Genomic DNA, 14,285 nt, shown 5'->3' on the forward strand with positions numbered 1-14,285 from the left:
CCGCCGGAACTCTAGACGAGGTAGGGTCGGGGGCCGGGTCTTAAGTGCGCGCTCGTTTTCGGCTTCCGCTTGTCAAAAACAGTCTTGTTTGCCATTACCTGCTTTGATTGTAGACTCACGCGTATGTAGATGACGTGATGACTCCACCTTATTAGGTGGAGCTGTGTTCGGCCTCTTCTCTGTCGGGGGGAGTTCCAAAGTCCATTGAGACTCCTTGAGTAGAATGGTGTCTTGAACGATAAGACTGGTATGTGTGAGTCAATGAGCCGCAGAGAGGTGCCTGTAGCCTCTCTACCCCATTACCTCACGTGTTGCTTATCAGTGATTTCATTCCTAGTACTCTTTCGAGACAAGCAGGTTGTGGTGAGAGAGAGAAGATTGGGGATGGTAGTGAGCAAGAGAGTGGTTGAGAAGTGAAAGAGAATTGACGAATAAGAAGCAATGAAGGGGGCGTGTGATGGCCTTTTTAAAAGGGTCCTGGTGGGGAGTGCAGTGAACTGGAGCTTAGGCAGAAGAGCGTGCATTAAGGGTGGTTGGAGGACCGTGAAAGCTAGAGCAGTGGTGTGTGGTAGAGTGGGGCTCTGGATGGGCGAGGAGAACATTGAGTTGGTGGAAGGCAGCACATGCGTGTTAGTGGGGGAGCTGGGTGTCTGAAGGGGAATCTTTAGTAATGTATGGCAAGAGATGCTTTTCAAGTAACTAGTGTAAGCCTCAACTGAAATGCATATCTCTGCAGTGGCGGCTTGCATTGTGGCAGAGTGGCGGGCGGAGGGAGGACGGAAAAAAATGAACAAAGATAAAACACTTACCTGCCTCTCGCCGCATTGCTGCTGCACTGCACAGGCTTCCCTGCTTCCAATCCTGACACTGGTCTCCTGTTTGAAAGCAGCGCCAGGATTGGCCTAAGCCCTGTGAATTTCTGTGCTTTGCTTGCTCCAACCCGGCACCGCAGCTGGGTTTGAGGATGCTTTAGTGTGCATGTGGGTTTGGCTGCCCTGAGACGGCCGGCCAAACCTACATGTGCACTGTTGCCCACCACTCCCCTCCAGTCTGTCATGGTCTCCCCCCGCCCCAAGACTCTTTCGTCCCAAAAAATAACACGAGAATAAACCTATGTTTTACATTTTGAGTTTTGCGGCTGCTGTAGCAGAGGAGCCGCAGCTGCAGGGCAGCTGCAGGGCAGATTTTGAACCGATGATGTGGCCCAATCCCAAGATGAAGCCACATGTCCGAAATGTGTCATCAAAGCATAAGATTTGCCAATGAATTTATATATTCATAAGAAGTTGATCAATTTAGGTTTCTTTTTCTTTTGTAACTCCCTTCTTCTCTTATTCTATTCCCCTTTTATTTGCAGGCTCCACACCAGCCGGGTCAGCCGGGATTTAAGTTCACAGTTGCAGAATCTTGCGACCGAATCAAGGACGAGTTCCAGTTCCTACAGGCCCAGTACCACAGGTAACTCCTTCTGTCACTCTAGCTCTCAATTCCATGTTCACGTTGCTCACCTCCTTTGTACTCTTCAGTTCTCCTACATCTGCCCGCATCGATCTTTCGTACTATGGCTCGAGGCCACCGGGCCGCTTTGCTCTTTGATTACTAGCCATTGTTTAGGTTCTGGGCAAGTGAGTATTCCTTCTCCTCCCCCCCACAAATGCACGGCTATTCTGTGTGTTCAGATACCTTCTCTGACCCTGTGGGACTACAGATGCCCTCACCGCTCTTGTAAGAGTAAAGGTTCTGTTGTAAAAATAAAGAAATCACTGGTGGTAGTAATGCTCTATTTCCATGAAGAAGAACTGATAGTCGCCCCAAACTCTTAGCACCCAACTTGAATTTGGGCTTCTACAGTGCCACAACAGTATTACAGCTTTATTTCAGAGTTGACTACCTTTCCAACTGATCCTTAGAACTAACCGCATGAACTTTTAGCGGAGTGTTTAGAGAGCAAATGTCAAGTCCTCTACATTGCCCCAAAGAGTTGTACCACACTGATGAGGAAGAATTAGCCCAAAACCTGGTCAGAGCTGTGTGTGGTCCCATTCAGAGGGAGCCTACCTTTTCGGATGGAGTTGGACTATTCATATTGGAGCAGGACAAAGTCCGATTTGCATATGGCGGGTTCCTGACTGAGGTGGTTGGGTGGGCAAACAGTTATGGAATGCAATGCAGCCCTAAAAAATTGTGTGGCTGAGATTATTAAAAGCAGTCATCCCATCACTTTTTCCTCAGTTCGCCTGTATCTACATTTACATAATTGGGAAGGATTGCGGTTTACAAGTGTCTGACATTGAACTGGAAGTCTGGCTACACTTGCAAAAGAGGAGCTTGTGTCAGTACTTGTCAATATCGCCTCTACTCACAATTCGTGAATAGAACGTGTTCCTTTCCACCAGTGTGGGTTTGAACATAAGGAGCCATGTTTGGGGCACTTTGGTTACCTTCTTGATCCCACATCTTGGTGCTAGGCTATGTTGGTACTCGAGGATCATAGTGTTCACTGTGCGTGTCTCTTCACTCATGAGCATTGATGTCCTCTCGTTCCCGGTCCTCTAATGAGGAAAAGTGCTACTCCATTGTGAAAACTGATAACCTATGTACCTTCACAGTTCTTCTGCTGGTTTGAGTATTAGTGGCCTAGACACCCTCCTCTCCGGATATGAGCGATGATCCTTTCTCTTCCCTCACCCTCTTCCTTGTGAGGATGTGGGTGGATAAAACTGTCTCCTCTTAACTTCATCACCATGCTTTTATGGAAGCCTGAACCTCTTAAGTCTCTCCCTCGTACTGTCCTATTAAATAACCCCCTACTCCTTGACCAGTACTCAAAGTGGTCAACTCTGGTCCCTTAAAACACAGAGGATTCATGTAAAATCCCCATGCAGTTCAAAGTCTTGTGCTTTCCTCTTCTTTCCCAAAATGAGCTCATTGAATGGGCCCGGCAGACCATTGCTGTATTCCAGTGGGCATGTTAGAGAGAGGCGGTGGTTTTACATACAGAGAAATGGGTCGACTTCATGTTGTCTTTAGCAGGGTGGCCTGGTAATTTTTACCTGCATTGAGGTGGATGGACCGGCGCCATTGGGCCATGGGAAAGAAAGAGTATTAGTTACAGGGAAGTTTACATACTGGGTGGATACGGACATTTTTCAGTGCATACAATTGGTAGAGTGGATGGGCCAAAGGTACGTACTTATCACTTATCAGGAAGAAATGGGCTGATTGGATTAACGTAGGCTTACTTATTTTCTACGAAATAGATTAGACGGGCTTGGGTTTCATCGAGTGGAAACTGTCTTGAGAAATAAGCACAACTCTCTTTTTCTATAAGGAAGTGGCAGACTACTTTGACCTGAGAAAATCTTGCCCGCAAACAAAGACGAGTGAGTTGTAGACTGTAAAAAATGTCTTGAATTGCCTAAATAGTTAGTATTTGAAATACTCTTATGCATGGCTTGATGTTCAACGAAGAAACAACTCGAAAAAAGATGTTCCTCCCTACCTGCTTATATGTCCTCCATTCTCTAGCCCCTCCCAAACCCCCCCCCCCCCAACCGCCCTGAAAACTGCTCAGTGTGTAACTTTGAGGGGGCTTATCAAGATAAATCGACTCTTACTCATACTTGGCCAGAAGACTGGAAATGCTGGATCAACTCTGCTCCTCTCCTTGGCAGGCAGAGTATCAAACACGAGCTTGTGTTTCTCAAATGAAAAAAAAAATGCTCTTGCTTATTCCTTTTAGTTCTTCTTTTGGGTCTCTCGTTTATTATTTTGTTTATTATAGATTTAGTAAAACCAACTTCTGTAATTAAAAAATAAATGAATGATGTCCACTTTTTGAAGGTACACTAAAAAACCTACATTATACATTACTTTGCACCATATTTGTTAGTGAAGATGACCCTTGAAGTGTTGAGTGGAGTAGTATGTGGTTCAAGGTAATCTAAAACTAGTGAGTCGATAACCTCAACAGTGGATGGAGGAGTTACAATAAGGTCCTCACTTGAAGGAGACTCGCCCGTGCCTGCTGTACACCTACATCACTAGATATCAGAAGCCTGGTGTGTTTACTACACCAGAACCTGCCCTGCTACTCTGTAAACAGCTGGTTGCATCCTGTATTTCTAAGCCCAGCCCTGATGGGCAGTATGGAAGCTGTGCTCAGCAGTCATGGCGGTAGGTCTTCAAGCAATCACATGCTGTTTCTTTATTGTATCCTGACTGTGGAGTACAGGGTTAATTTGGCATATCCAACCGGTATGGTGGCCTGGTTAAAAGGTGCGTGTGAATTTCAGGCCAGCTCTTCAATGAACAGTGACGTACATTATGCTGGCACTCCCAAAATATTTTTCAAAGCTGTAATAAGTGTAAACATTGTTTACTGGTGTATCCTGCTTCAGTGTGATGGCATACCTTTTAAAAACCATGCTGCACTCTTGCAAGGGGCATTTATTGGCTGTTTGCTAGCATGGCAAACATTGGCAAAGGTACATGAATGTGTTGTTAATTGTCTGCCCATGAATCATTGTGTTTTAAGTCTCTAATGTACTGATTCTCCGGGGGGGGGGGAGGGGGGCGCACTTCTAGTTCCTAGGTGGTTTGCTGTTTACTAGGGCCCAAAACGATTTAATGCAAGAAATAAACCCAAAAATATTTAACCTGAGTTCAGAGCCTGTTTTGCCAAATTAATCTCTGACCTGGTAAGACTAACGTGGTTGTGGTCTCTGACGATGCAATATGAAACGAAAACGAGATTGACTGCTTGGTAACTTGGGATTTTTTATATTTTCATCATTAACAATAAATACACTTTGAAGCTATTGCGAAAACTATAATTTCTAATGTAATTGAAAATGCTTTGATTTGTGATCTAAAAAGTTGTAGGTTCCTTTTATGGTAGACTTGATCTGCAGTGTGCCCTTTTAGTTATTTATCCAGGGCCTGCTCTGTTCTGACACCTTGTGTGATGGCAGCATAAAAGGTTGTAAAGTGGGATTGTTTGAAAGTGGTGCTTTACACAAGATCATGGAAACCCTCCTGTTTTGTTCTCGATCATTGAAACCCTCCTTTTTTGTTCTCTTTCAGTCTTAAAGTAGAGTACGATAAGCTTGCGAACGAGAAGACAGAAATGCAGCGTCACTATGTGATGGTAGGTGGTGTTTAAATGTACTGGCATCAGTTCACCAAAATTGGTTGGGTACTAAGTGGCACCACTTGCTTTTTGACCTAGAGGTATCATGTAGGGGTAGAGGTATGCACATACCTTCCTGTACGGGAAGTGGGGAGGGGATTGGTTTGTGTTAAATGGTTTGTCATTCTGACTGTCCTGCCATTTACTACACGTTGTGCTATGCTGATGCTTTCCTGTGGCACAACGTCAAGAATTTCCATGGTAATACCATACGTGCAGTGCACTTGCATACCCTCCTCCCACCAACCTTCTCCCCACATCCCACCCTGACTAGATGTCCATGCTGAAGGCCCAGAGTTGTTTTGAGTAGGTGCTACTCAAGTCTTCCCCAATTTGGCCCCACCCTTTCTGCCCTAGTCCTAATTTGTGTCATCTCTTACTGCACTCGTGACCTTTGTTTTCTCTCCTTTTTAGTATTACGAGATGTCCTATGGGTTGAATATCGAAATGCACAAGCAGGTGAGCGCCTCCATCTTTGATTCCTTTTTCATCTCTCCGCCCGGGGTTGGTAAGGGCGGGTCTTTGAAATCGGGGAGTGGTGGTTCTGCAGGCTGTGTTTTGATGCAGTAGTTTGCCTATTGCAGGATTAGGCATCCCAAGCATGGATGGATGTCTTGCACAACAGTTAGGGTTGTGTTGCAACCTTTCTCCACAAGGTATCTTGAAAGACGCTAGAGGGGAGACTCTCCCTACCGGAACCCCTCAAGAAAATATACATTGCCTAAATTGTTATCAGACTTGTAGTACTTTCTGTAGAAAGCCAATTAAATAATAAAGAAGTCAGGATCTCCTACAAGTTCCAGTGTGCAATAGCTGTAAGTTATTAGCGCATATTGGAAACTGTGTGGCCAGTACAAAAAACTAGATGCACAGCAGAGAAATATTCTTGTCGCAGGAGAATCTGTGCATAGCTAAGAGTGCGCCACAATAAAAACATGAACGGCAAAATTTTTAAATTGTGAAAGGCCATTCCAATCATCATGCCAGTGTAATGCTCATTTATGTTTGTTTTTGTACTGCTAATAGGATACCTTGCGTAGCAGCTTGCCTGGGCTAAAGCTCAAATATGCCACCGTACTGGTCACTCTGTAGCTTTTCTGATACATTTACTGTACCAGGAAGGAGGCTGTTTACTCTTCCTGAGGTGTTGCGTATCACTCTGGGATTGGTGCAGGTTACTTTTTATACAAGATTGGGCATTGGACCGTCAAACAATTCTTTAGGGGACAGATATTCACGTGTTTACTAGTTCCTATAGTGCCCAGTTTGTAAAGCACCGCTGTGGTGCCACATTTCACATTGTTTCAATATGTTTATAACCCTGCCAGAGTGAGAGTGAGAGTGAGAGTGAGAGGGAGGGAGGGAGACTGAGACTGAGACTGTCCTGTCTGTCTCTCGGCGCGCCTATGGGTCACAATTTCCACACTTGAATCCACCTTGCTGTGCTGTGCAAGAAGCTCTCTATCAATGCAGGGATGGTAAACTAGTCTCTGTCTTTATACATGTGCCCTGGACGCATTCCTCTGTAGTTTGCACTGGGAAGCACAGCCCGCTTGAGCGGTGTTCCCTCTGAGCGGTATATGCCCGTGAGTCCATACACCATATAATCCCATGCTTGCTCTTGTTGAATGGCCATATCTGCCTTCTAAGAATGCCTGACTCCTTCCCATCTTTAAGTTATGTACCGCACCTTGAGATTTTCTTTCCTGCTTTAACCATCCTCTTGAGATTGTCCTGTCGCTAGCCCGCTTGCGTGTCTGATGTGGTGTTCTCCTGTAGTTGAAGTGTATATAAAGCAGTAGAGCTAAGACTGCTTTAATAAACTCAGACCTAAAGAAATGTATGGGGTACTTGTGGGGGTTTGGCTAGAATATCAGAAATATTCTGGAGACAGACCATCCCTTCTCTTCACGTGCACAATATTTAGTCCCTGCCACCACAGCAGAGTATTCCTCCTGTATCGCTCTCTCGCCCATTACAATTTGTTCTGGGTGAATGCAACTCGGACTGCCTCTTGCTCCCTTTCTGTCTTTCTCTTCCCCTCCTTAAATAAATCGTTGGCTTGAAAGCCTCATCCGCTGCAGTGTGATTCAGACCATTGGCCTTCGGGTGGCAGCCATCTACAGATCGTGTCTGAACAGCCCTAATCTGTTTTACCAGTCAAGGCCTCTGTGTGTTTTGTACGGGCACATTTTCAGTGCACTCAGTAGTGCCTTTTCCTCACCCATTGCTTAGTTGTTAAATAGCTCTAGATTCCACTAACCGCTTCAAAGCCCTACAGTCACAAACCACTACTAACATACACGTGCTCTTCTGCTATCATGCCATTTTTAGGTCTGGAATAGTAATGCATTTGTTCATGTGATATATTATTTACAATCTACTTAAAAGGCCCACGGGTCTGCCCCTTCAGCCACTAGATTGCTCGTGTCAGCCACCTATAGCCATTGGTTTAGACAGTGTTAATCACATCCTGGATCATTCCAAAGTAGTATGCATCTCTCTCCTCTTGCTATTGGCTCTGTGGTGTATCATCCCACTTTCTTGGAAGTAGTTCCATTGTAAATCACAAGGGCCTATTTTAGATTTTAAAAAACCTGTCATAATTGCACTGTATACAAAAACGCTTAATTGTTGAGGGTTCCCTAAACTCTTCACAAAGGATTAGTATCCTGTAACCATGGTTCGCCCTTGCATTATCTTTGCACCTGTTCATAAGAAGACCATTCCAGTTGCCTCCATTAAATATGTATCATTAAGATTTGTTTTAAATATGCCACTATGATCTTTCTTATGAGCATTTTTTGCATGTGTTAATAAGGGCATGAAACAAACTAGACCAGGCTCATTTGGCACTCCATTTTGAAATGATTCTGTGCTTCCATTGCACATAGCCTTTCTGGAACTATTGTTGTTATTGAATGTAAGTAGAAGAAGTGTTAGTAATTAAACCCAAGTTTAAGAAGTTTGTTCTCTTTTGTTTGCCCCCCGGCAAGCAGCAAAGCCAGGCTGTATTTGCCGATCCACCACGCACCTGGTTCTTCTGCATTGTAGTCCTCCCTTTCTAATTGTGTGTGTATTACAGGGGAGGGTTCAGGTGTGGGAGTAAACTTGTAGTTTGGAAGTAGAATTCCAATGGCTGGTACTACTTTGGAGGTGCAATCTTTGAGCATGTCTATAACGCACCTCTGTCAACAGAACAGATTGTTTAAATGACAATCTTCCATCCCAGCCTTATAGAAGAGGAGATGAGATGTCTGCTCTGCATGGTTTCTCTGCCTGGCCACGGGCTTTTAATTGAGTCCTGATGTTTGCTAGGTATCAAAGAGCAGAACTTGAAAATGGGTGAAGAGTTGACACACATGGGTTTTGTTCAGGGACTACTTGTTCTGTTGTAAAAAGTAGGGGCTGTAAATAGGCGCATGTATTATTGATTTGGTCTGTGAAATCTTTTGCTCAAGTTCCCATACTTTGTGTTCAAATCCTTGTGTTCATATACCACTTCTGTCCTGCTGTTAAAAGCTGGCATGGATAAAACACGATTCCATTCTTAACAAAAGTTAAAATGTTCGTGATACAACCACATCAGACAGTCACATTACACAGAAAAACAGCCACATTGAAATTGTATCAAAAAAGTAGATGTTTTCTTAAGCACAGTATCTGAACAAAACGTAGGAACTTGGAAGCATTTGAGTACTATGCACTAAGTAGGTGACTAGAAAGTCCAACAGGCCATGACTCTTTAAAGGGAAAAAGTTTCTGTAGTTAAGGTTCGGTTTGATTCAAAATGGAGCGGGGCTTTGATGCAAGGCTTTGTAGTGGTTCACAGGGTCCTAGGTATGGTCCCTTGCATATCTGTCATGACAGCTCGTTTAATGTGAACTCTGCCATGCTGCCTCTCAGCACCCTGCAAAGCCTGGCGTTTGGTCCATTGAAGACGCAGTGCCAGGAGGAAGTTGGCCTCAGAACTATTTTGTGGAATCCATAAGGATGGGATTGGCAGATGACTTCAGAGTCTCCTAGTCATAACTGTTTATGGAAACAGAGTGGTAGATCAGTGTTGTCTTAAGGATTTCTGGTGCCCTGGGTAAAACCTATTTTGGGGCTTCTGCACATAATTTTGCTGCCCGTTTTCTGCGAATTGAAGCCAGCATGATACTAAACAAACTTTCAGAAACGAGTTTCACACACACAGCTGAAATAGGTCTTTCCAGGGCCTACAAAATCCTTACGATGCTACTGGGCAAAGCAAGAGAGGCTCGGAGGTAGGCTGAGATGAGGGGCTAAGATATAGAAATAGATAGAAGTGACTTAGATGAAGTGAAAGTTTACTTTCCCAGTGGGCTCCTTCCTACTTTGCCAGACCCACTAGGATTTTGCAGCCTGGAATGGCACAATTTACGCCCAAAAGAAAGCAAAATTTGTGACCACCAACATTTGTGGTATTTTTGCTTCAGGTAAAACGTGCTTGTCCTAAAAATACTGCTTGGTCACTACTGGAGACTGACAAGTCACTTCCTGTGACCTGACAGTGTCCAGCAACACCGCGCCTCTGAACAGGGGTGTCTGATGCTAGAGAGTGCATATCTACATTTGAAAACTGCTCTCTATGGCATTGGACAGCCAGTATTCCTATGGTATACAGGTCTGTAGTGGCAGATGGAGGTTCGGGTATACTAGTGACTCGAGAGTGGAAGGGTCTTACCCTGAACTGTGCCCTCAGGGTGGGGGGGGGGAGGGTGCACAATGGAAGTTCAAAATTACCATTCCAGCTCCTGTCCTAGAATATTTGGGTAAACAGCAACTTTTTCTCCAATATTCCATAAGGCTTATTTTGTATTCCAACTCCAGCCCTAGAATACTTTGGGGAAAGTTATAAATTCCCAAAGTATTTTTAGGAATGGTTGAAAAGTAGTAATTTTGAATGGCAGAAAGTGCTGACCTGAGGGCACAGCTCGGGGCAAAAAACTAGGAATCTTGTAAGGCGAGAGATACCATGAGTGTTCTGGGGTTGTTGGGGGGTGGGGGGGGGCGAGGGGGTGGTGCTTATTACAGGAAAGAGATGGCACAGGAGGGGGATGAGAGGATGTGGTGTTACAGCCAGAGCTACTGACTTTGCACCTGGAGAATCAAGTTTGAGCATCAATGTCGGCTCAACATTCTGTGATTCTGGGCACAATATTTAATCTCATTAGCGTAAAAAATGCTTGTTTAATGTAGCCATAGTTCATGTGAAGCTTGTGCTTAGTTTGAGTTGGTGGTTTCGGGTGCTTGGCACCAGCACTTAATTGCTAACTCCGGAACTTATGACATGCTGCCACATGGTGGCACTGTTTTTTAATTTGGAGCCAAACACAACCGTTTAATTTAATTCAGTATACACAAAAATAATTAATACCTGCTGCCAAAGCCATTCTTATAGCTTTGGAACCTGGAATAGTCCTAATTGTCACACTTGTTGGAGTGCTAAGGTTAGTAGTTGTTGAAATTGTAATGGGCCGTGCTGACAGCAGCAACAGGCGCTGCAGGGGATGTGGATTCCTGACAAGCATTGTGTGAAGTGCTCTAATAGATGCAAAGTTCATACTATATAAAGCAGCATCAACAAAAAACAAGCATTGGCAAAGCTGATAGGTCTCAGCAGTATCAGGACTATAGGCTTTGACAATGTCTTTTAGCAATGTTATATAGCAGCTTTATAGGCATGCCTACACAAACTGGATTAAAGGAAATGAAAGTAATGCTGAAGCAAACCAGTGATAAAGCTATGGGCAGGCTGAAAGCCCACTGTTTGTAAACAAAATGTCTCAGACAGCACAGGCACTGTCTCACAGACTAAAGCGGAGATCTAAAAATTAATGCAACTGGTGCTCATGTAAAGCACTCTGATACCTTCGGATTGAGTTTGCGCTACATAAAACTGCAAAATCCAAACCAGTTGCACCAAAGCCCATGCGTACGTGGGGCACATTGCACCTCAGTTATAGCTGTTTTTACTGTTAATTCAGTTGACGGGTGCACATTTTGTTGCTACATGTATTGGGGCCCTGCCACTGTCACAATGCAGTGCTAATGGAGAGTGGATGGAACATGACAAAGAGGACTGTTACGTTTCCACCTCCTGTAGTGCTGGGGGGGGGTAACAATTTACAGCTTAATAGTGAAAGGAACCAGCTACTGGAGAGTACATGGGGAGAAGGAGCAGAAATGCTTTTCTTACTTAGCATTAAGGGATCTGCCTCCCCCCTCCACCCCAAAAGTGGAGAAGAGACCAGTCTGCGGAAGGAAAGGGGAACATCCGTGATGACGACACACTAACAAAAGGGCTGAGGTGATTTTTTTTCTAATGAGCACGTGGCCTACTCCTGCATGTGTGTCCCACCCAGAGATGCTCTACTGCAGACAGGGGGTCTGGTCCAGAGATGTAGTTTCGGCTGGATACCGCGCGTGGTTAAAGATACTCCACTTTTGGGCTCAAAATGACTACATTTCTCAAAGTAGAGTGAATTGGAATGATGGAAAGCATTGCCAGCACAGTTTGACGAAGAAATGGTGTTTGAGGTGGGCGATGGCACAAACATCCTGCAGTGAAAACTTGCAACAGAGCAGGTGCCCAATTTGAGCAATCCCGGGCTTCAGGAGAAAGTAGAGGTGGTTGTCGGGGTGTTCTAGGGATGGGATGCTTGGGAACGAAGGTGTAGCCCGTAAAGCTGGTGTGCTAGGACAGCAGAGGAAACAGTCCTCGATCTGCAAAGGGGATGGGGTGTGAGGCTAAGTTTGTAAAATTGGTTCTGCCCTGGTCGCATCGGTATATGGGAGACTGAGTGAAAACACAAGCACTCGCATGGAGTGCTTGAATGCAAAGAAATAAATAGCTACAAAACTGGAGCAGTGGATTGACACAAGTACCACGTCCATGCTCCAGAAGAAGTGGACATGACGCAGGCATGCTTTCACCAACTGCAACAAAGAAAATGAGAGCGATGGTTAAGCAAACCACTGTGTGTGTGTAAACAAAATGCCTCAAAGAGGCAGCGCATGCGCTGTTTAGCCAAGACCTATTAGTGTTATGGGGCAGCAGGTTTAGGGAAACAAAGGGCAGAGGGAGGAGCGGGGTCGTGTCCACACAGGAGGAGGGCCCTGTGCATTTTAAAGGCAGCCGTCCAATCACGGAAAATCATGGAAAACCAACAAAATCGGAAATGAGGAAGCTTTTTAAATGAAAGATAATTTTAAGGAAAAATCCAAAATTACATTCAAGCGTGGGTGAAGTTTAGGACTAATATGGGGTTTTGGGTTTCAGGAATGGGTAATGTTTAGGGTGATGAGTTTTTAGGGGTAAAGAATAATTGGAGTTTGGGCATAGAAAGGGGTGTTAGGATTCAGAGATGGGTGGAGCGTAGGGGTATTGTGGATGTTGGGGTTCATAGATGGGCAGAGTTTAGGGCTGGTAAGGATTTTTAAGTGCATTATTGGTAACGACTGGGGTGGTAAAGAGTGTACTGTTCAGGACTGAGGTGGCGTATAGGGTGATGAGGGACTTTAATGATTCAGGGATAGGTGGAGTTGTGCTCACTTCAGCAACTCATACTAAATTTAGGAATGGGTAGAGTTTAGATGTAGACTGTTTTTTTTTTTTAGGGTACACTGAGTAGTGGAGGCTGATCAGTTCCTTTTGGTCATAGATGGCTTGTGTTTAAGGGCGGTGAGGGTTTTTATGATTCAGGGAAGGGTGGGGTTTGAGTGTGCTGAGGTGTTTTAAGGTGCAGGAACTAAGTGAGGTTTAGGCTTAGAAAGGAGTTTTTAGGGTTAAGGAATGGGTGGAGTTGGGGGTAGTGAATGTTTTTATGTATTATGGATGGAGGATCTTTGGGGTAGAAAGGGCTTTGAGGCTTCAGGGAGGAGTATAGTTTAGGTGTGGCGGTGAGCGGTTTTGAGGGGGCAGGGATTGATGGTGTTTAGGGGCTATGAGGGGGTCAGCGATGGATGGAGTTTACGGGTGGTGATGCGTCAGTGAATTAAAAGCATCTCAAGTAATTGACAGTGTAAAATCTATAAATGGGATTGTGCTCATTCAAGCAGCTGACCGGGAGCTAGAAAAATTCGACATCGTGTTCTCAACCTTAAAAATAGAAGTAGAAAGCACAAGATCCCAGCCACATCTAACCCAACGAGAAGACACTACAGCTCCCGACCGTTCCTACATTACTGATGGCTTACAAAACAGAAACCTTCAGGATTCACTACAACCAACACATCAAGGAGTCGTATCAAGAACAGGAAGAACTCAATCCGGGAATGTCTCAGGAAGAACCGCAGTGAACACACTACATACAATCATAACCCAGGAAGCTCAGATAGAAGACCCAATGCCACCTCTTAATATAAGGAAGGTCTCAGGAAGTAATGATATGAAAGCACGATATGAAAATGGCAACCGGAAACAACACCTGAAACTACACCCGACACCTCGAAGACTCAACGATACCGAATCATACTACCAACACTGACGACATAGCAAACATAAACCACCAGGACCCGCAACAGCCAACACACTCAGGAGTCGTATCGGGAACAGGAGGAACGCAGTCAGGGAATGTCTCAATAAGAACAGAATTGCTCACAAAATATACAAACATAACCCAGGAAGTGGCACATATAGAAGATCCAACACCGCACCATAACATCAGGAAGGATATAGAAAGAGTTGAACTGAGAACACAATTTGAGAACAACAGCCAGAAACAATCGCAGAAGGAAGAGCTGACACCTCTCGACAAGGAAGGTGGCGACAAGGAAACCAATGTAACTACTGGTATAGAAGACAACACGACTCCCTCACCCCACACCAACACTACACAAAGGTCTTCTAGAGTTGCTCTGAGAGAACAATATGAGAATAACAGCCAGAAACAATCGCAAAAGGAAGAGTTGACACCTCTCGACATGGAAAGTGGCGACAAGGAAACCACTGCAACTACTGGTATGGAAGACAGCACGACTCACTCACCCCACACCAACACTACACAAAGTTCTTCTAGAAAGGCACAAAGAAGTTATCCCACAAAAATGATTGGGAGAACACCGAGTA

General features: G+C 44.7%; 1 protein-coding gene across 8 annotated transcripts in view; it reads left to right on the plus strand.

The window, feature by feature from the left end:
* TLE3 (TLE family member 3, transcriptional corepressor) overlaps nucleotides 1-14,285 on the plus strand; it is a 103,403-nt gene that overhangs the window by 16,169 nt on the left and 72,949 nt on the right. For all 8 annotated transcript variants that reach the window (XM_078682988.1, XM_078682991.1, XM_078682985.1 and 5 more), the window contains exons 2-4: nucleotides 1,358-1,458; nucleotides 5,086-5,149; nucleotides 5,606-5,650. In XM_078682988.1, the coding sequence (XP_078539114.1) occupies nucleotides 1,358-1,458; nucleotides 5,086-5,149; nucleotides 5,606-5,650 (210 nt within the window). The remainder of the gene's footprint in view (nucleotides 1-1,357; nucleotides 1,459-5,085; nucleotides 5,150-5,605; nucleotides 5,651-14,285) is intronic.

This window comes from Lissotriton helveticus, chromosome 3_1 (genome assembly GCF_964261635.1).
Source record: "Lissotriton helveticus chromosome 3_1, aLisHel1.1, whole genome shotgun sequence".
NCBI classification, from domain to species: domain Eukaryota; kingdom Metazoa; phylum Chordata; class Amphibia; order Caudata; family Salamandridae; genus Lissotriton; species Lissotriton helveticus.